General features: G+C 45.5%; 1 protein-coding gene across 1 annotated transcript in view; it reads left to right on the plus strand.

The window, feature by feature from the left end:
- celf3a (cugbp, Elav-like family member 3a) overlaps positions 1 to 22799 on the plus strand; it is a gene marked incomplete at its 5' end in the record, with an annotated part of 58588 nt that overhangs the window by 25922 nt on the left and 9867 nt on the right. The window contains 6 exons of the mRNA XM_084312818.1: positions 3273 to 3352; positions 4189 to 4332; positions 10032 to 10176; positions 11656 to 11799; positions 12021 to 12080; positions 13403 to 13507. Of these exons, the coding sequence (XP_084168944.1) occupies positions 3273 to 3352; positions 4189 to 4332; positions 10032 to 10176; positions 11656 to 11799; positions 12021 to 12080; positions 13403 to 13507 (678 nt within the window). The remainder of the gene's footprint in view (positions 1 to 3272; positions 3353 to 4188; positions 4333 to 10031; positions 10177 to 11655; positions 11800 to 12020; positions 12081 to 13402; positions 13508 to 22799) is intronic.

A 22799-nucleotide genomic window follows, 5' to 3' on the forward strand; every position in this document is an offset into this window, starting at 1 on the left:
CACCTCGGAAGTGCTGCTGGCTGTAAGGGTGTATGCCTTCTACGACGGAACTGCGTTTCTGCGTTCGAGTTTTGCGCTCTGATTGGCCAGGTCATGTGACATGTGCGCCAATCGTGGGACAGCAAGTTCTGCGCCTATTTCCGGGTCTAACAGCCTGCAAACTACCTTGCGTTCTATCGCCATGCTCTAAGACAAACTCTAACCTTAACCAACTTCGAAAGAGTGCCTAAGCTTAACCGTCGGAATTAGGGCAGGCGTTCTATCGCCATGCTCTAAGACAAACTCTAACCGTAACCAACTTCGAACGAGCGCTTAAGCTTAACCAGTGTAGAAACTTGCGGTCCCACGATTGGGCGTACATGTCACATGACCAGAAATGACCTGGCCAATCAGAGACGCGGAAACGCAGTTCTGTTGTAGGCGGCATTCAGGCGTAAGGGACATATGGCAGGAGTTGTGTTTGTGAGTCTCAAATGGGATATTGCCCTTTCAAGAAAATGTAATGCATTCAAACAAAATCTTGTTCTTTATTTTATGAAACAAGTTGTGGGGTCACAGGCATCTCTGAGGGGGGGGGTGGTTGGAATGAAGGTTGGGACGGTGGCTGGAGTGCTGGCGAGGGACGCAGCAGTTGAAAAACCAGAGGTGCCCGGGGCAGGCGGTTGGGTTGCTCTGTGAGAGGGGCTTCTTCTCCCGGATGAAGCCCTGTTGGTGTGAGAGGAGAGGGAAGACTCAGCTGGCCAGTGTTGAAAGTGGCAGGCTGGGCGGGCTGTCTCTACCTCTGCTGCATGGACGGCAGCTGCCGCCTCGTCAAAGTGGGGCCCCCGAAAACACCTTCATGAGAGAGGGGACTGGTGAGGAGCCTGGTCCTCTGTCAGGGTGGTCTGTGACAGGGTCATCGTGGACCACGCCATGCCATGGTCATACTGCCAACATCTGGGTCAGGAGGTGAATTGCACCAGAAGACTTGGCCAACGTCACCAGCTCTCCAGAGCTCAGCGTGTCTTTCCCTGTCGCCATTGACGACAGGGCAGAGAACAGCAGAGCTATGCTGTCGGCAGCTGCTGCGCTGTGAGCCGCACAAGCGTATGACTCGTCAGTCAGGGCAGTAACCTGCTGGTGCAGCCGCTGCTTGGGCTGCAGCTTCCTGTCAAACAGCGCCTGGATGAAGGGCAGCCAGAGAGTTCTCCAAGCACAGGATAGCACTACTTGAGTAGACATTCACCCCTCTATCTGCGTGTATGGCAGGTATAGGCTCTAACTGGCACTTTTATCCCAGTGGTATCTTGGCAGGCTGTCAATATAGTTGGGAAAGGGGGGGGGGGCAGAACAGAGTCACCCACCATACCATCAGGCTTGGGGCAGAGTGGGCGCACTGGAAGGGGAATCCCCTTCGCCGCCAACGTAGCCGTGAACATCTCTGGGAAATCAGCGTGCAGCTGTCTCATTGGCAGCGGAAGCTACAGAACTGGCAGAGTCAACAATGTTGTCTTGCTCCTCCTGGATGGTAACAGGGGCCAAGTCACTGGAAGCAGGGGGGAGTTGGGGTGCCTCGTTGGAGTACAGGGGACCCGGGAAGCTGGCCAAGGATTCTCCATATCTCCTGGTGCACGATGTGGGAGTGCTATATTGCCATCCCTGGACAAGACAGCACAGTGGCTTCAGTCATTTGAGTCCAAGGCTCTCAAGGCATGGGGCTCACATAGGCACACCAGGCAGCGGAGATGAAGATCACCGGCATTGAGCACCTCTGGACAGGAAGCACATGTATGGGAAGTGCCTTTGGCCCTGAAAAGATCTGTTGGGACATCTCTACATCGCTCTTTGTTACATTGAAGTTGCCAAGAAGAAGAATTCACATGAGGTGCAAACCAATGTGTGAAAGGAAGGGGGAGGGTCATTGCCAGCTTTTTCCACCTATTATAGCAGAGGAAGGTTGGAGTGCTGGTAGATGATTGGTGCATGTCACCAATGGACACACGGATGATCCAAAGCAAGATTTGGGAACACGTGAATTTTCTCTGTAGTGTATCTTTTTCTGAAGTTATATTTGTTAGTGTGCTTCTCACCCAAGATACTGGGTGGTGTTAGATTGGAGCCGCCACTTGTCAATGTTTAATTTCCTTTTGTTTAGGACACCTTGTACATTTAGTGATGTAACTCCCTCACTATGCATTCTACATCTACTGTACACAAGTGACATTGTTTGATTCATTTGAGACCATAGAGATGAGGAAAAACATTGTTGCGTTTTGTTCTACCTCTGGTAGGGGCATCTCAATAACGAAAGCCCCTTTTGACGGGTTGTTGAAGGGAGTATATTTGAAGCTTTAATTGAGTAATCTTTTTTTATTGCCATTTGGCCATTCTACTTAGAGGTGCTATAGATAACATTCAGCCACTAGTTGTCACACTAGAGCACCAGCATGTCATTCATCCAATCAGGTGTATTCCATGTGGGGAAATGGGAAGTAGGGAGGGGATACATGCAAATGTCATGATGAATTCATCAATAATCTTTTTTTGGGGGAAAGGCAATACTTTTATTCCACACTGTTCTAAAAGCTCTGTGGATGTATACAAAAAAATAAGATTACTCTACATACAAATCTTATCTATAGCACCATATTGTTAAACAGAACAAATATCATCTCTGCGCTAAGATGCTTTTGAGGAACCCCAGTGTTTGCTTCACCATCGACAAGTGCCAATACATCCCGTCTGATGTAACTAATTGTTATGCCGCAATCTAGGGTAATGTTACTGCCATTTAGATGAGTCCAGTGATTGCACAATTTAACCCATGACTTGCCTGATTGTTTGTCCTTTAGCCCACCCCTAACAGTCGAGTCTCCAGCAGCTTACGCACATCATCATCATCATCATCATCGCGGGAATGTAAATGACCATTATCAGTAACAACATTGCTAATGACACAGCTGCGTGTAAATCAAGGAGCCCTGACACTTGAAACACAGATGCTACGTTTCCTCTGTGTTTGTTGTATGGGGCATGACTAATGGTGCAATAGGTTTTATGGGTCATGGCTAACAATGCGTGGTTTACGGGCTGTGATTGATGAAGCCATGAACGCTTTCTGGACCGTGCTGCTTAATGACGCCACAGTAACTGATGAAGCATTGGATGTAAGATGGTTCTTAATGTATTTCCAAAGGGATATAGTTCCTATGTAATGTGTGTGTGTATGTGCATGTATGTGTGTGTATGTACTTGTGTGTGCACCACATGTAATGGTATGTCATGTCTTGCAGGGTGTGCATTTGTAAAGTACCAGAGCAACGCAGAGGCTCAGGCCGCCATCAGCACTCTGCATGGGAGCCGCACTCTACCGGTTAGACACACACACACACACACACACACACACACACACACACACACACACACACAGACACAGACACAGACACAGACACAGACACACGCACGCATGCACAGATGTGTGCACACACACAGAGACACACAGACAGCGCATACACAGACACAGACACAGACGCATGCACACACACACACACACACACACACACACACACAGACGCACGCATGCACACACACAGCGCACATACACAGATGTGTGCACACACACAGAGACACACAGACAGCGCATACACAGACACAGACGCATGCACACACACACACACACACACACACACACACACACACACACACACACACACACACCACAGGGTACAAACAGAAACACAATCATTTGGACACTTATGATGGTGACATAGCCTATAGTCACCACTTTTCTTGTCAGCCCTCCTCTGACACACACACGTTTCTCTCGGTGTCTCTCGACACTCCACTCCACCAGTGAGAGAGGACACAGTGTTAGTGAAATGTCCTCATCTCTCCTCCTCTCCCATTGCTCTGCTGTAGGTCATTCTGCCGTATGGTGTTTTGTATTACATTGCAACGACAGGTTCTTACTTTACTGAAGAAGAAAAAAAGTGACAATTTTAATTCGCTTTTAATGACAGTTCTAAATTATGCATGCTCCCTACTCAAATACACCATGAGGGAATTACTTAAAAAAAAAGCCCATATAAACAATCAACAAAGTCAATGAGCTAAAACATTGCCTCTAACCGTGTCAGTTTGACCGCTCGCTCGCGCGCGTGTGTGTGTGTGTCTGTATAACGATGGCACTGTCCCCCATTGGCCCGGCAGGGAGCCTCGTCCAGCCTGGTGGTGAAGTTTGCCGACTCGGAGAAGGAGCGAGGGATCCGGCGGATGCAGCAGGTGGCCTCTCAGCTGGGGGTGATCAGCCCGATGACCCTGCACCTCGGGGCGTACAATGCCTACACACAGGCGGTGGGTAACTGGGTACACACTCTGGGAAACACACACACACTAGGGCTGTCCCCGACTAAGGATTTGGATAGTCTACTTTGATTGGCCGAAATTTGCCGATAGTCGACTGGGACAATTTTTTTTTTCTTTTTTTATCATTCCATTTGGGCTGTGGGGGTGCTTAATGTCTGAAGGAGTCGACTGAAGGCTCCTTGTCCTCTGCGAAAGCATGCAATTGTCCCACTGATGGATACTTCTTGATATTTGTCTACTAGGGGTGTAACGGTACACAAAAACCATGGTACGGTACGTACCTCGGTTTTGAAGTCAAGGTTCGGTACGGTTTTCGGTACAGTGGGAGAAAGTTTGGCTTTCCATGTTCCACTCAGGGGTGATGTAGTGTGCAGTACCTAATTGTACTTGTAGGGCTGTCAACAAATATTCTATATTGAAATGAATAATCGACTTGTAAATTTTTTTTTATAATATTAATAATTATATTAGATTGTGAAAAAAGCAGACTCCGGTGGGCGGTCGTTAGTGGTTAACATACCGTTATATTCGTTCGGTACACTACACAGCCGTTCGGTACGGTACGGTACACACTGAAACTTGTTCGGTAAGGATACATGTACCTTTACACCCCTATTGTCTACTAGTCTAGTGTGTTCATTAGACAGGTGAAATCCTCTTTCAGTGCCTTCAGTGTTTTCTTAGGCAGTTAGCCTCGCTGGTATGCATGCCATTAGCGTTAGCCACGCTTCTAGGACTCTTTGCTTTTGGAAAGAATGATTAAAAAATTATAATAAAACAAAAAGAAATATTATAATTTTTTTGCATTCGACAGAGGTTGGCAGTCGACTACGGCTGCTTTTGATCGATTAGTCGATTATTCGACTAATCGGGGTCAGCCCTAACACACACACACATATCCTCTATGTAGGTTGTAAGTACATATAGAGTGGTCGTCTGGTAATCAGAAGGTTCCCAGTTCGATTCTGGTTCCTCCCGGCAGCGCAAAGTGTCGGCGTGTCCTTGAGCAAGATACTTAACCCCTAACTGCTCCCGATGAGCGGGTTGGCACCTTGCATGGTTGCCTCTGCCATCAGTGTGTGTGTGAGTGAGTGAATGGGTGAATGAGAGGCACAAATGGCAAGGTGCTTTGGATAAAAGCGCTATATGAATTTCCTACGTCATAAAATGCAGACTATATATGCGTTGGTCTGTTCACAAAGATTTCACAAAAGTCACATTTGAGGTGCAATGTATTATACATGGCAAATTCTATGTGGATTATCGGGTGATGTCAGGGAAATATTAGGGATGTTACAAACGGGTCACTTCTACTGGGTTTTATACACTTTTTCTTTTGCATTTGATAAGATGTCGGTCAACAGCTGTTGTTCTACACTGTATGGCTTTCCCCCCCACTGTAAGCCCAACTGTTGGATACCAGACTATCTAGGCCTTTTACATTAAAACCTTTCTAGACTGAAAAAGGCGGCAAACAGGCCAGGGGGTGAATTAAAGTTTTTTCTTTTTTTAAGGTGCTGTAGACAACATTTAGCCACTAGATGTTAAAGGAGCTATAGACGACATTCAGCCACTAGATGTTAACTCTTTCACGGCCAACAACGTTTATATATGTTATTGGGCGCCAACGGTTAACTCATTGACCGCCGGGGATTAGCCGGGCCCCATTCTAGCACTGCCACGCTTTAAAAGATAGGAGTGTGTCACCTTGTTTGTAGAGCTATAGCTATATTCTATATTATAGCTATGGATACAATACTATGGCCCATTTGACATCACCTATCTATCGTTCAATATGTGAAAAAGAATTAATTTCTTCATCCATACGTTCCCGTGTTATACCGTGGTGAATATAAGTATGGTTATAGCGTGGTCTGGGGTAATTACCGAAGGGCTGAGCCTTATACGTCAATTCTACTATAAACTTTGCCGTTTCTTGCCTATACACGCTATTATTCCCAAATCAAATCTATATCATAGGTATTATGTTTCATCATGAATGCATGAAAAGGGGGGGGGGTCGTGTTTTGATGCTTTGACCGTCACCAACGGCATACGTTGTGGAGTAACTTTACACAGACATGTTGTGATCGGGTGAAGACATGGTTGGATCAATGCAGGATTGATATCATATAGCCCTTACCTTCACTAGGATGTACCCCAAAAAGAATATTCCAATTATCTGATGGCGAGTCCCAGTATTGGTGTCGATCGTGTCGCCAACATAATGCACCCCACATCATGCATCGGGAGCATTCGACGCTTCTCAATCCGATCGTTATAACCGCTCCATTCGCCCGACAAAGAAAAGTGAGCCCGGTGACATTTGACCATTGCACAGGCCAAGATACAAGGTTTCAAAGGGTGCTCGATACCGCCGTCTAGCTGGATGCGGCCGGTATTGCACGTTGGCGATCTCAGACTCATTGGGTCTCATTCTCGAACGAATTTACGACCAAAAATGTCGTCTTAGCCAGATTTCGGCCCATTTAAGACATATTAGGGCTGGGAGCGGGAGTCCCCAAATTTTCCTGAGATCAGATTTGATCGTGGCTGAGAGCAGATTTAAGAGTGCTGAGGAGCAGTCTTATGATTGATTGACTAATTAAAATTTGTATTAACTTGACAGACTGTGTTCTCATAGTGATTCCTTCATGTCAACGCTACAGGCCTCCTTGGAATTAATTACTTAATCATAATAAAAATAAATATGACAATATTTGTACGATAAGAAATTACGCATTTGATGTCGGTAAAATTAATAATATGGATTCATCTGATCACAGGGCAGCTGCTTAACCATATCTGAACCAGCTATTTTGGACAAATGTATAATTACTTTAATTACTCAGATATTCAAACACAATTATGCAATTATTGTGAAATGATTGAAAATAATAATTATTTAATGCCTTCTGTGGAATTTGTATTTCTTATTTGTTACACATCTGTTTTAATGATTAATTATATACATTTGAAAGAATGCAGGTCAACATGCAATGTATCCCATTGATTGGTATACAATGGGACAGACCTTTGTTTGATTGATTGATTGAAAACTTTATTAACAGATTGGGTACAGTACAGTACAGCTCAATTACATACAATTGTTAAGGGGATGCAGACCAGAGAAAGACTTTCGTCTTGTTTACATCAGGGTCCCCCATTTTCAATTCATCATAACATATGACACACACAACACAGATAGACAGTACTGCTACATCTATACATTTATGACATACCAGATTTGCAAATACAGTACTGTTTGTGATACAAAAAGAGTCCAGAAAAGAGAGTACATTTGACGTAGAAACTGTTGGAGGAGGTTGGGTAGGAGGGGTGGGTGGGGGATAGACTTACACTGTACAAGCAAAACTGTACATTGGAATATTGACAACCATACTTGGTCATTTACTGTACATTGGAGGGGGTTGATATAGCTATAAACCTGCATTCCTTCGAATATATCATTAATCAATTAAACTTATATTGAAATACACTATATAGCCTATACACCAATACTGAAATGACAGTGGATAAATAAATAAGAACTAAAGCTAATCGGTGGAAATAGACTGCATTAATATTCCATTAAAAGTCTTGTGTGCGCCTACGAATGAACAGTATAGGCTTAATTATGGAATAATAAGCCATACTGCGTTCATTCATTACGCCCGCCGTAGGCTATATATTATATTTCATTCATTCATTCATATACAGTACTGCGCGTGTGTGTGTGTGTGCGCGCTGCGGCAGGTGTACCACGCGCTGTATATGATGCCAATACATTAATCTAATCTAGTTTTGATGGCTCGCAAGACTCGCAAAGCACTTCCACCATTCCATTTTCACACAGCTGCGTCACTAGTTGCCTTATAAGGAGCTCTGGAGGCGTTGTTTTGTAAGCAAATGACCTGAACGGGAACGCGCGTTTCGAGTTTAAGACAGAATGCCATTCTCCAAGCAGATATAATATCATATCATTTGTGCGACCGTTTCAGCCACTTAAGACATATTACCAGCACGTTCAGGACTTGTCATTGATTCTGTCTCAGTGGTTCCAAGATAAGTCTTCCAGAATAACTCTTTGAAAAAATTTCGGGAATGAGACCCATTCCCTATGGTAACACCAAGGTCCCTGGATGAATAATGAATAAAAATATCGAAAAAAAGGAAAAACGATCAAATAACGAATATACTCGTTGTTGGCGTTCAAGCGTCTGCTCCCAATAATGAGTAAACTGTTGTTGGCGGGGAATGAGTTAAGGGCCATAAACGTATATATATACGTTTTTGGATCGTTTTTGCTTTAAACAATTTTTTATTTTATTTTAATATTCTATTCAATGTCACAGACCCGTATGTTGCTGTTAAAAGGCATACTGGGACACCGAGGGTGCAGTACCGGCCAGATCCTGCTAGTAGGCAGTATCGAGAGTGCAGTAAACCCTGTTCCAGACCGGGTGTTACATTTAAAACCGCTCCGGGCGCAGTTTTTTAGTACAGGGATACCTAGGGCTTCACTCGATTGCATTGAATCGTTTTCGGGACAATCGATGGGTGTGTTGTGCTGGATTATGTCGTGGACCAGATCGACATCAGATGTACCAGATGGCGATCAAACAATTGGAATATTCTTTTTGGAATACCCCTGACCACAGGTAAGGACTATCTGACGTAAATTTCAGCTTGATCCAACAATGTTTTCATACCAATCCAGCTAATCGGCGTGTGTTGTGGTAATAACGAATGCCGTTACTGGCAATCAAAGCATCAGAAACGACCCCCCCTCCCTTTCATGCATTCATGATGAAACATAATACCTATTATATACATTTGATTTGGAAATAGTAGCGTGTCCAGGGACGAAACGCCAACGCTTTTAGTAGAATTCACGTTGCGCCCTATATCCAGCCTCCCAGGAATTTGCCCGGATTATTCCGAAATTATACTTATATTCACCACGGCATACCGCGCGAACTTATTCATAAAAATTTGTATTCTTTTTTGCATCTTGGACAGAAGATAGTTACTGTCAAATGACCATAGTATTGTATCCATAGCAATAATGTAGAATAGAAATATAGCTCTACAAACAAGGTGACGCACAGTGAAAATATGTAATTGAAACCTGGCCTAGCTAGAACAGGATGAGGAAAAGGCCTCGGCCCTGAATGAGTTAAAGGTGCTATATAGACAACATTCAGCCACTAGATGTTAAAGATCCTATAGATAACATTCAGCCACTAGATGTTAAAGATCCTATAGATAACATTCAGCCACTAGATGTCCCACTAGAGCACCAGCATGTCATTTACCCAATCAGGTGCATTCCACATGGGGAAATGGGAATTAGGGCGGGGCTACATGCATGCAACATGTAAACAACATTAATTTTGCACCCACCCACATTGTTTTTATGATCAATTAATTAATCAATCATTTTGGGGGAGAAAAGCAATACTTGTATTCCGCACCTTTCTACCTTTCTTATGTATTTTTTTTAAATTCTTTTATAAATGATTACTACATAGAAATGTTGTACTTTCCGGCATAGTCACAGAAAAGGTCCTGGAATCTTACAGCAGGTTGACTCTTCTCTTTCTTAACCTTGTCTCCTTGATCTCTCTGTCCCTGTTTCTCCAACTCCAACTCCGACCTCTGACCTCCTCTTTCCATCCCTCCAGCTGGTGCAGCAGCAGGCCCTGGTGGCTCAGTCGGCCTACCTGTCTCCAGTAGCCACAGTGGCGGCCGTTCAGATGCAGCAGCTGGCTGCCCTAAACCCCAGCAGTCTCATTGCCACTCCCATCACCTCCCTCGCCCAGTCCTCGGGTAGGCTAATGGCAGACGGATGTACAGCGCAGCTCATGGCGAGTTATCATTTGGGCACAGGTGGGATTTCTCAGGATTTTCTATATGGCTTTGAATGTGATAATCGTTTTTGCCAGGGTTTAGGATGTGACTTTTCAGATTTTAGAATGTAATCTCCCTTCCCTCCCCTCCTCTCCCATTATTCCTGCTTTACTTTAATGTTATTGCTGACAACCCTTGATTGATTGAAAACTTTAACATATTGCAGAATGGGTACAATGCAGTACGGCTCAATACAAACAATTGTTAAGGGGATGCAGACCAGAGAAAGACTTTCGTCTTGTTTAGATCAGGGTCCCCCATACTCAATTTATGACATACATGACATACCGATATACAGTACTGTTTCATCAAGACATTTATGACATGCAAGACATACAAATATACAGTACTGTTTCAGAAAAAAAGAGATGATAAAAAATATATAGTCGAAGGGGAAGAAACTACATTGGAGGGGGATGGGTGGGGGGGGGGGGTTTGGACATTTACCGGGGCCAGTTTCTAATTGCAGCCACCCGTAGGTGCTCTTTGAGAGCGGTTTTGAAGGAGGGTAGGGATTCACATTATTTTATGGCTGTGGGTAGGGCGTTCCACATTGATATGTCATGTATGTCATATATGTTATGATGAATTGAAAATGGGGGACCCTGATGTAAACAAGACGAAAGTCTTTCTCTGGTCTGCATCCCCTTAACAATTGTATGTATTGAGCTGTACTGTACTGTACCCATTCTGCAATCTGTTAATACACTTTTCAATCAATCAATCAATCAATGTGGCATAATAGCGAAACGTGTTTAGTCCCTTGTTTGAGCCGAATCTGGGTTGAACTTGATTTGTGGAACTCCCTCTGGTGTTGTGGTCGTGGAATTCACTGACCTTTGGGAGGTATTTCGACATGTACATGGGTATCTTAGTGGTGTAGTGTATCTTGTAGACCAGGCCCATTGCAAGTTGCTGTACTCTGTCGTCTACTCTAAGCCATGAGCATGAGTCTGTCTCATCATGTTCTCTTTGTCCCACAATATGTATTTCTGTTTCGTGTTCTATATCATTCTGTTGTTCCAGTTCGGTGTCAAGAGTATGATGCATATATATGCATCATATATGCGACTGGAGGTGCAGGTCAGCGCAAGAGAGATAAATAAACTAAAAGGAGAAAACCTTCAAGGGAAAGAAGGGACCGCACACTCCACAGGACTCGTTTTTGCTTATTTATTGTTGCACAACGCGTTTCGCTATCGCTTCCTCAGGTGCTATGCCTAGGCCTAGGCATAGCACCTAGGCATAGCACCTGAGGAAGCGATAGCGAAACGCGTTGTGCAACAATAAATAAGCAAAAACGAGTCCTGTGGAGTGTGCGGTCCCTTCTTTCCCTTGAAGGTTTTCTCCTTTTAGTTTATATATATACATATAACCATGTCATGACATTATCCGCAGGTACCAACACTCCGCCCACCCTCTCGGCCACATCAGTCCCTGCCCTGCCTCCACCTCTCAACAGCTACCCTTCATTGCCTGCTCCACCCAACGGGCATTCAGCCACTGAAGCCCTGTATACCAATGGGGTTCATGCGTATCAAGGTATAGATAGCCGTGTAATACTACACAGGAATTACAAGTATGTGGCTCGATGGGTTAACACGGCTAACTACTGCAATGTATAATTGAGAGTGAATGAAAGTGGTAGGTCGGACTGAATGTTATTTGGAGCATGTTAATGTGCCCTGGATAGCGTTTAGAATCATTTTGCATATAGTGGTTGTTGCTCACGTGTTTTTGCCTCTCTGATGACTGTGTCACAGCTCAGAGTCCGGTCCTGGACCCCTTGCAGCAGGCGTACACAGGCATGCAGCACTACACAGGTGAGCCACAATAATGCCAGCTGGGTCCTCTCTTTTACCTTGATGCGGTGAATGGAATAGAGAAAATAATAATGAACTGAATTCATATAAGCACGTTTCAAAACTTTATTTTACAGTTGATTTATTATTTTGTTTTCATATAATATGTATTTTATTTAATATATAAAACTTGTGGTATGTATCAGAAGTAATACATCAGAAATATAAAGACGTAAGGGCGGTTAGGTGGCCAAGCGGAGATTGCGTTCGTCACCAACCCCGGAGCTGTGAGCTGGATTCGCCTGTTCGAATCCAGCTCACAGCTCCGGGGTTGTCACCAGCTTGGCTGGCCGTCTGCACTAATACAATTGGCTGTATTAGAGGGTGGGAGAAGCTGGCGGGGTGGGTCCGGGTCGTTGTAAACAGCGACTCCTACAGTTCGGTCGGGGCGCCTGCTAAGCGCGGATAGGACTTGAGGGGGATAGTGTGGTCCTCCCACACGCTACGCCCTCTCGATGAGAATCCGCGCTGCCAGGTGAAAAGAAGCGGTGATTGGCTGGACGTGTGTCGGAGGAAGCACGTGGTAGCCTCCACTCTCCCAGATGATCTGACTGTGGGGGGTAAGTGCGCAGCGACCAGGAAGGGACTGGGAATTGGCATACGACTAACATTGGGATGGGAGAAAATCGGAGGAAAATGGAGGGGAAAAAAAATATAAAGACGTCCCTGTTCATTCTCTTACTTTCTATTTTGTGTGGACGATAATGATGTATGTGTATGTATGTATTCTGTCAAATGTTCTTTCAGGACATTAAAAGGGACACTTCGCCAAAAAATAAAAGCCGATTTATTTTGCACATACTGTAGTCTCACACACATCCAAAAACTCTAAACAGTTTTGCACCAGGGATGTCATCAGGGACACAGAATCCTTGTGTTGTGTTAATTACAGCTCTATAAAATGATGAAGGTAGCAGTCCGATCATGTCATGGTGCTGAGACTATGAGCTAAATAAATCAGCATTGTTTTTTGGTGAATTGCCCCTTTTAATGTCCTGAAAGAACATTTTGACAGAATAGGTTCCACACATACATATTCATTATCGTCCACACAAAATAGAAAGTAATAAAGCGAACAGGGACATGTCTTATATATTTCTGATGTATTATGCCTTAACCACAAGTGTGTCTGTGATTCTTAAAAACGTTTATAAATTATAAATCAAACTGTAAAATCAACCTAAAATATATTGAAATATTTAGCGCTTGAATGTGCTTTTGAAGTGGCCCTTTAAAAGAGTTTGAAGTGCCAGGACGACAACCTGTTCCTTCTCCCCCACCAGCCACCTATCCTGCCGCGTACGGCCTGGTGGGCCAGCCGTTCCCCCACCAGCCCACGCTAGTGGCCCAGCAGCCTCAGCAGCCGCAGCAGCTGCAGCAGAGAGAAGGTACGCCCACAGCCTACCGCCAACTCGCTCCATTTAATGGTAAATAAGGTGACAACAGCCGTGATTACACCCGTGTCAATTACAGTAGTATTTGCTAATAATTCCTGATGTTTGTTTTAACGAGCTTGGAGTACCAGAGGGATGGGGTTTGCACACATTGGACAATGCTGTACGTGCCACAATTGAAAATGGGGGACCCTGATGTAAACAAGACGAAAGTCTTTCTCTGGTCTCTGTAGCTGTACTGTACTGTACTGTACCCATTCTGCAATCTGTTCATTAAAGTTTTCAATCAATTCAATCAAACCAGAAGGTTTAGACTGAAACTTGAAAGTAAAAAATCGGTAGGCCTCACGGAAGGTACAAATTAACATATTTGATCGGAAGGTGTACTTATGAGTGTTTCTGCGAACGTGCTGGCATTAGTCCTTTATAGCCCCGCCAGGCCGCAAGGGACTTTAACCATTTCACTGCCACACTATAGACAGTTAACCCTAGTGTGGTAGTGATTCTGTAGTGTGGTAGTGAAAACATTAACCCTTTGTAGTGTGGTAGTGATTCTGTAGTGTGGTAGTGAAAACGTTAACCTTCTGTAGTGTGGTAGCGAAAGTGTTAACCCTCTGTAGTGTGGTAGCGAAAGGGTTAATGTTAGGTTATGACTATAACCAAGTTCTGTTAGTATAGCGACGCTCGGCATCGCTCTGCACTATCTCGCATATGTGCGCGCACTGAATAAAGACCACAATGTACCTTTAATCCCAATATTCGTCTGACCACACCCCTATCAGCTTACCCATATAAGCAGGGGTGGGGCCACCCACTCGCCTCCTTCCCAAGCTTTCGCCACAAGGCGAGGTCAAAGGCTGCAGCGGCGTCGGATGCCGAGCGTCGCTATACTAACAGAACTTGGTTATAGTCATAACCTAACGTTCTGTATCGTATCGCTCTCGCTCGGCATCGCTCTCTGCACAAGGGAGGCCGAGCGAGAGCCAACGGCCGACAAATACACCCCGCTGACAGCCCCCCACAAACCATCAGAACAGGGAGGGCCGAGCCCCCCCGACCCACCCTAATGGCGGGCACCCCCCCTATTAGGGGCTTCACGGGAGGGCGACGGACCCGACCGTGCAAAGAGGCACTCAAGCAACTCAACGCACAGGGTGAGCAGACCGTGGCTTGACCCCACGACTACACACACGCACAACCCGCATGCCACCCGGGAACGAACGGAGGAACAACCTCGTTACTGCCCCCAGAATCACGGGGTCAAGGGCAAACCCAACCCCGTGGCAAGGCCGTAGCAGCGGAGCACGAAGGAAGACCCAGACCCACCAAAAGGACTGGACTCCCTAGAATGGGGGCCCGGAGAAGTCCATGATGCCAGCATCAAGACCCCACCAGGTGGGCACGTAGTGCCCCGCCCCCCCACATCGCCAGCGTATTCGGACAAAGGCCCCTCAGTTACTGCACCTGGTATTCCCAAGCGGTATCCCAACCAAGTACTAACCAGGCCAGAACCTGCTTAGCTTCCGAGATCGGACGAGATCGGGCGTGTTCAGGTCGGTATGGCCGTAAGCCGAGCGGGCCCTGTCCCCCCAATAGTACACCGCCTGGCACACTGACCCTGCAGAACAGGCAGTCAGCATGGCCGTAAGCACACAAAAAAGGTTAACCAACGGAAGCAGGCAGCGCACCGGGGAAAAACCAGGCAACAGGCTGTTAACCCTAGCCTGGAGACTGCGGACGAGACAGGCGCCAGAGGGGACAGCTGAACACAGCTGCCCCGGCGGAAGGGGCGTATGCTGGCGTTGTTGCATGACCAAGCCTCCATTTAAAAACCCCCACCCAGAGGGGTTGAGGCAGAGAAGGCTGACACGATTGGCAGACGTCATGAACGTGCAGGGGCACCCTCAACCGGGTAACCCGGGAGTTGACACTGCTCCAACACACCAGGGAATCAACCACCTTGGTGTTACCCAATGCGGTGGTTGTTCCTATAACCCCTCAAGAAAAAACTCCAAAACACACCTGCGGGTATACACCGGCTATACCGCAGTACAAGTGTCTCAGTTTTCAAAAAAGGGTTAACCCAGGCCTACGGGTCGACGAACATTACCTCGGACCGGGCCTGGCGATACGGGAAGCACAGGGTCACCAGAGGAGGTCAAAGACCACCCCCAACAGGCCCCTCTTCGCCATGCGTGAGAGAGGAGCGAAAAATAATGGAGAACCAGCCCCTAAGCACACCGTACTCGGTATTCCCAGGCGGTCTCCCAACCAAGTACTAACCAGGACCAACCTGTGTAGCGGCCGAGATCCGACGAGATCGAGCGTGTACAGGTTGGCATGGCCGTAAGCCATTACGACAGTGCTGAGTAAAAACGTACCCAACCAGGGTCTCCATAGCGCTTAACCCTGTGACACCCGGACCGACCTGGCATTTTTTCCCCTGAAAAAAGCCCAAGTCCCTCAGGGTACCAGAACAGCAGATCTGCATCCCCGGCGGACAACGGGTTCAACTGATCCGGTCCAGCGTGACCAGAACCAGTCCCGTGCCCTAACCACGCCGACATGCCAACTCCAGGAGAAAGGGCAGATATGCGTGTCGATCTTAACATGAAAAAGAAGGCGCCACCCAGACGTTCGGCCGAACCGCGCCTGGTGGCCCACCCCAAGGGCGTGAGACCCCTCTACATATGTTCAGATCCATTCCGTCATCATCCCCCAGACATGAACGAGAATCCGTCGAAAAACCAACCCAGGTCGTGGGATTTGGTCGTCGGAAGAGGAAAAACCCCCATCTCAGTTGCTTTATAAAAACGCCGTTTCAACCACAAGCAACCAAGACGTGCCAGTCAGTCGCCTGTTTACAGCGAGCTAGCACTATACGTGCGTCGGGACACACCCCCATCAATGAACAGGCTATTTAGACCTGTCATTGAATCCCCAAGGCGCCCAGGGGAACGACAAGAGGGGTGTGACACTCCCTAACTCCAAAACTTTTTGAATAGAAAAGAAGGAAGCATCAACAGTATGTATCCCAGTCTACACAGCCAGGGGTAAAACATTTTCACATTTTTACATCCCACCACCCTCCCATAGGAAGGAGACGGGGATCCCCAGAGAGACTTCCCACGCGAGCTGTACAGATTGAAAAGAATATATTGCACCTTGAGCCATGTAAAAAATTGGTTTTAGGGCTCTCCGGGGAAGAGGCACTGAACCCATACACACTCAATAATCGAATTGAATCGAATACATATACAATAGAATAGGACCCTTCTAGAGGGTCCACTCACTTTGACAATCTGAGGAGGAAGGCTCTGTACTCCGATGGAGGCTCCCTCACATGGAAGAAGGAGTCCGAACTCACAGAAGGCCCGAATAGGCGCTTGGTGAGGAGGAGCCCTGACCACCCCCCTGAAACAGATCCATCACATGGACCTGAACAGCACACGGAAGTCCTACCAACAGAGACGAGCACAGTGACGTACTCTATGGCGGGGGAATTCCTGCGGTGCACACGCCCAATATACCAGGCCGTGGGACCAGGAACTCCCTCCCCCCCCCCCCCCCGTAACGTGCCGAACCGCCACGTGACGGGAACCTTGAAGGACAGGGGGTGTACCCCTGACCGACAGAAACAAGGGGGAGAGGAAAGGTTACCAGTTCACCCCTTTACGACCCCACACCCATGATACGATGTAATGACAAAAAGAGAATATGACACAGTCATAGTCAGCTCTATGAAGCGTTTGACAGCCCCACACAGCGCATGAGCTAACCTGCTATCTGATTTTTACTAAGGAAAAAACACAGAATAGAGAGGGCTCTAAGAGCCCCGGTCCAACATACACATGTGCTTCTGTGGCCAGTCCAACCCAGTTGTAGGTCACATGACACACACAACCCATCATCACCTACAAAAAAAATGGCAAAAAACACTCAACAGAGGAACGCCGTTTTTCACAATGAGAGAATACATCATTCTCGATCAGTATCGGCCACAGGCCTTGCTAAGCACACACGACAGCGACCAAACCATTTTTTCTTTTAGGAAAATAAAGTTTCTCCAGCAGTTTTAGCACAACCTCAGCAATCAAGCTAAGGGTTACATCGCATCCCTACCACACAAAAGACACAATTAGTGCACAACATGTCTGATAGGAGGATGAAAAAGTCCCCAGGGAACCGGGGGGAAACACAATCCTCTTATTTTACCCTCAATACGGCCAGTTAAAACAGGAAAACCTGTTAATATGTGAACACACTGTTCATTGTCATCACAGGCTGAGAAAAGAACATTCTTTTACTCACTTGTCACTAAGCATAGCTTCATAGGTTAGTTACCTTAGTTGTGAGTACACGGTACATAACAACACACATGATGTTACTCACACAACAACCAGATCATTATCACATCTGTAACAACAACCCGATTTGCACGGAGAAGCTAACTGCCAGTGACAAAAACAGCTCACACATAACCCGCGTCGTACCCTAAATGCACTGCAGCAACACACGTTTTGGGAAAAACATCGTTATTCACAATACATTTAGAAAAGTAAAACCAGAAGACGTGTTATAAGGTCTGGTCAAACCTGTTCCTACCCGGAACGTAGATCAGCGAAGTGCAGTCACAGACACCGTAGGAACACAGCCGCTCCTGTGTTGTTCGAACTGGGCAGCGTCGCCGCTCCAACCCGCACTACAGTCCTCTCTGTTGATGCAACCTTGCCGTCCTGGCTCAGGGCAGGGTCGACGAAACATCCCCTGTCAAGGATGACGTCGTAGTCAAGAGTGTAAAACATGTTAAAATCAAAGCACGTTCAACAGAATAGCATCAAGCTAACGGCCGCTCCAACCGTTCGGGCGCTACTGCTCCTGCTCGCGAGACGCCGAGCTAACGGCGCACGCGACCAGAAGCAAGCTCACAGCGGCGCGTGAGAAGCTAAAGCTACCCCGCGCCAGGCCATGGCCTATAGCAGCAAGCTAACGTTACCTAGCGATCACGCCATGCTAGCACCGCAGCTAACAGGTGACTGGCTAACAGTAGGCCCAACCTAAGCAGGCCATGCAGCGATCCAGCAGGCTAACGCAGCAGTTAACAGCTGACTGGCTAACCGCAAGCTATGAACATGTAAACAATGACATAACACTCACCCAGACAGGCCGCCGTTCTGAACCTCTCCTCACTTTTTAAGAGAAAAGAGAAAACAAGATGTCAACACCGCTTCACAACGGTGATTTTACCAACACCCGACGGAATCAGCACAATACCAAACTGGCCTGTGTAGCTGACTTGAACATGGATCTGCCGCTATCGCACATCCATGCACATATCCCCTCGTGAAGGAATACTCTCATTTGGATATGAAAGATGGGGCCTTAACACGGTGACAGAGAGAATCCACTCGTCCAGAACACACAGGGATCACCAGTGTTAATGGTCGCGGCCCACTAGTTAAAACTATAATGGTCTTCAGACCAAGGCCTTCTGTCGCCTAGGTGGCTGAACAAAGGACCCTAGCCTGGGGCCGGTTTCCATAAACATTGTCAAATAGCCCCCATAGCACTAACAGACAAGTGGAGCCTGCCAGCAAAACACTACTCACCCAACCTGGAATGCACCGCTTCTCACAACAGCGGCATGTCCGACAGTTCAGCTGTGGCCTGACAGGTTTCACCCCAACAAACACAGCAAGGAACTGCAGTTGAGAAGCATGCAGCGGCGTGCTCCCAATACGAAAACCGGTGGAGGATTTTTAGAATGATCAACATCTTCCAGACACTCCAGTACGAAGACAATATCGCCGTATTTTCTCGAAAATAGTGAGAGAGAAAATAAAGATATGATGTCAACGTATCCTTGTTTCCCAAAGCTGCTCCTAATCCTTTCCATCATGGTGTCAAGTGTGGGGATCTACCGAGGCACTTCTTCCTTGTGGTGAAAGCGAGAAGGAGGCGAGTGGGTGGCCCCACCCCTGCTTATATGGGTAAGCTGATAGGGGTGTGGTCAGACGAATATTGGGATTAAAGGTACATTGTGGTCTTTATTCAGTGCGCGTGCACATATGCGAGATAGTGCAGAGAGCGATGCCGAGCGAGAGCGATACGATACAGAACATTCTGTAGCGTGGCAGTGAAAGGTTAACCTTCTGTAGTGTGGTAGTGAAAGGTTAACCTTCTGTAGTGTGATAGTGAAAGTGTTAACCCTTTGTAGTGTGTTAGTGAAAGGGTTAAATGCAATGTCAGTCGGTCACACTCTGTCTAGTGAGGCTAGTGAGGGGCTTCATGGCAACGTAGTAACCAGTCAGATCTCCTGTTAGGAGCAGCGTGGTCAACCAGTGGGGCTTTTAGACTGTAATCTGTTAATAAAACTTTCATTCAATCAATCAATCTGCATGGTGATTGATTGAATGGAAATTTTATTAACAGATTGCAGAATGGGTACAGTACGGCTCAATACACACAATTGTTAAGGGGATGCAGACCTGAGAAAGACGTTTGTCTTGTTTACATCAGGGTCCCCCATTTTCAATTCATAATGAATTGTAAGTAAGGGTGCAACTTGCTCCGTGCAATCCATTCTTTGTGGATCTAGCCCTATTGTTTTTTATTATCTGAATTTGTTCCTTGGCATAAACAAAACTCATGTGTGTTTGGAAACATATGTGAGGATATTATGTGAAAGTGGCTTCAATTTAGAATGCCTTCTTTATGCAAAAATCTATTACAGCAGCACCAAACCTCAGATTAACAAAATGTTTTATCAGTGCATTTGGCTAAATAGGCTAATAATTATAACCATATTAACTAAGCTTTATGAAGACCCTCACTGATACACCCTACACCCTAATTTTGGCAATTCCATTCAATTGGGAACACAAGTTTAGCTTAGGTTATGTCTGATCAAAGTGATTAATGATAATGTGTGTCATTAGTAACCACTTGTGTAATTTGGAGAGTGTGTCTTACCACACAGAGCAGTCTCTCATATTATTCCCTCAATACATTTGTCCAAATCAGATAGATCTACTGATTCACGTCCTCCATTGGCCCTAGTAGGTACAGTGATGTGCTTTTTGGAGTATCATTTTATTGCTCAATTTCTTTTCTCTTCTTTTTTCTTTCTTCCAAAGTGCCTGTCTCTACTGTCATTAATAATTTCTTGTGGAAATAATTTATTCGATTTGCAGGATGAACCCCTTGAGGTGTAGCATCTGGTTTTCAAGGGGGACACGCAACATGAAACACAAAAACACAAAACAAAAACAATGCGTCACAATAAAAAATATTCATTAATTCAAAGTAAGAACAGCAAGTTTTAAGATGGGGGAAATAAAGTCTAATATACCAAATGAGGTTAGAGATCTTAAATTATTTGGTAAATTATTCCAATCGGAAAGAGTCCTAAAAAGAAATTCTTTTTATTTTTGTTCATTTTCCTATTTTTTTCTTTCCAAAATCACTTTTTTACATCATTTTCACATAAACATTCTCCATTTCCTTTTCACAGTAACTTTTTCACATTTTCAGTTAGAAACTGTATTTGCATAGCAACTTTTCCCATGTTTGCATAGATGTATTACCCATTTTTTCCAGGATTCATTAACTTTTACATAAACATTATACAGTTAAAAAAGAAATGCCCTTTTACCAATTTCCGAGGAAACCTTTGGAACAGAGATGACAGGGTAATTGAAGTAAATACAAATGAATTGATAAATTGAGATAAATTGAAGTCAATGGAAGTGTCTCCTAGTATTTTAGGGAAAGGGTGGGAATTTCTTGCCTCATGTTGTTCTCTGTTCCTGTAACTTCACAGGCGGCTACAGTTTATTTTTTCAGTCACTCTTGACAATAACACTTGTCAAGGAAGGAAAGGTATTCCTTCTTTGAGACTTTCGCCATGGTTCATGTAGGGATGTCCCGATCGCATTTTTTTGCTCCCGATCCGATCCCGATCATGTGATTTTGAGTATCTGCCGATACCGATCTTTCCCGATCTGATCTTTCACATTAGTAACCGATTTGACGCATTTTTGTCAGAAACTGGCGAAGCGAGACAAGCCCCTCTGTTGCCTCAATAGCCCCTCGAACGCGGTGGCTCACATTACATTCACCCTGAGCCCCTGAGAATGTGCTTCATATGAGAAATATTCAAAGTTTCAATCTGTTTGCACATTAGTATACATTCACAGTGTTCGACTTACGTAATGATTTGCTCCATTTTGGTCTGAAACGCAGACGATAATCCTCACAAAGCGAATGTTGACGTTATCCAGGTGAACGTTAACTTCATTCAAGCAAGGCATTGCAATCAATACAGCTGTTTGGCAAAGCACCAGCCGCCTCCCCCATTCCTTTGTTGTTGTTTGTGGCTGTTTCTCAGGTGGCGTATTAGATTGGTCGTGTTGAACGCAGCTCTGTTTTTTCCTCCACGCGGAACGTCCACCTTGCAAACATTGCAACTGGCAATTAGACTGGCTTCGGTTTCAATTTTAAAATGGTTCCAAACTTCTGACATTTTGTCTAGCTGCTCCGAGTCATCAGGTGGACATAACCTGCCGGTGTTGCGGGAGCGACGCGCTGTGAGCTTGTAGGTCTGCTATTTTCGGCATATGTCACTGTTGTGCGACGGTGTAAATCAAAGGAAATGCGTTTGTTTTGGCAAATTCTTCTGCTCTGTGCGACAATAAATAAATAAATTATGATATGTAATTTAAAACCAAAACTAAGGCCTCAGTATGAGTTTAAGACGTGAACATGGTCATGTTTGTTGAATAAAATAAAAAGTTGTTTTTTTTACTCCCGATTTCTTCTGAAAATCATGTGATCGGATCGGGACATCCAGTTCCCTGTATTTGCACACAAGCCTGAAGTCTGCATGCCTTTCACAGGCTTGACGGGGCATCTGTCCATGCAAATGACATGAACTGGTACCCTGTTTAGGAACAATTGGCATTCATCAGCTGACACACCTGCTGCATGTGAATTCCTTGTATGTACTACATATATACATAAAGTATGTACATAATACATACTGTTGGAGCTTCCTGTTCAGTACATCATACTACACATACAACATACTTGAAGTACTTGGAACACCTGGCATAATATCAGAAGAAGAAAGCCTTTTCCACAAATGATGCTACAGTGGCAGCATGTTTTTTTGTGTGACATTTTTGATGACCTGGAACCAGAAATAACCCGGCGCAAAGAATTGTGGGATTGAAACGGTCATGTAGGCTGAGCATATCTAACCTCTTTGAAGTAGCAACCATTCACT

This window comes from Notolepis coatsorum (assembly GCF_963971535.1).
Source record: "Notolepis coatsorum genome assembly, chromosome: 4".
Classification (NCBI taxonomy): Eukaryota; Metazoa; Chordata; class Actinopteri; order Aulopiformes; family Paralepididae; genus Notolepis; species Notolepis coatsorum.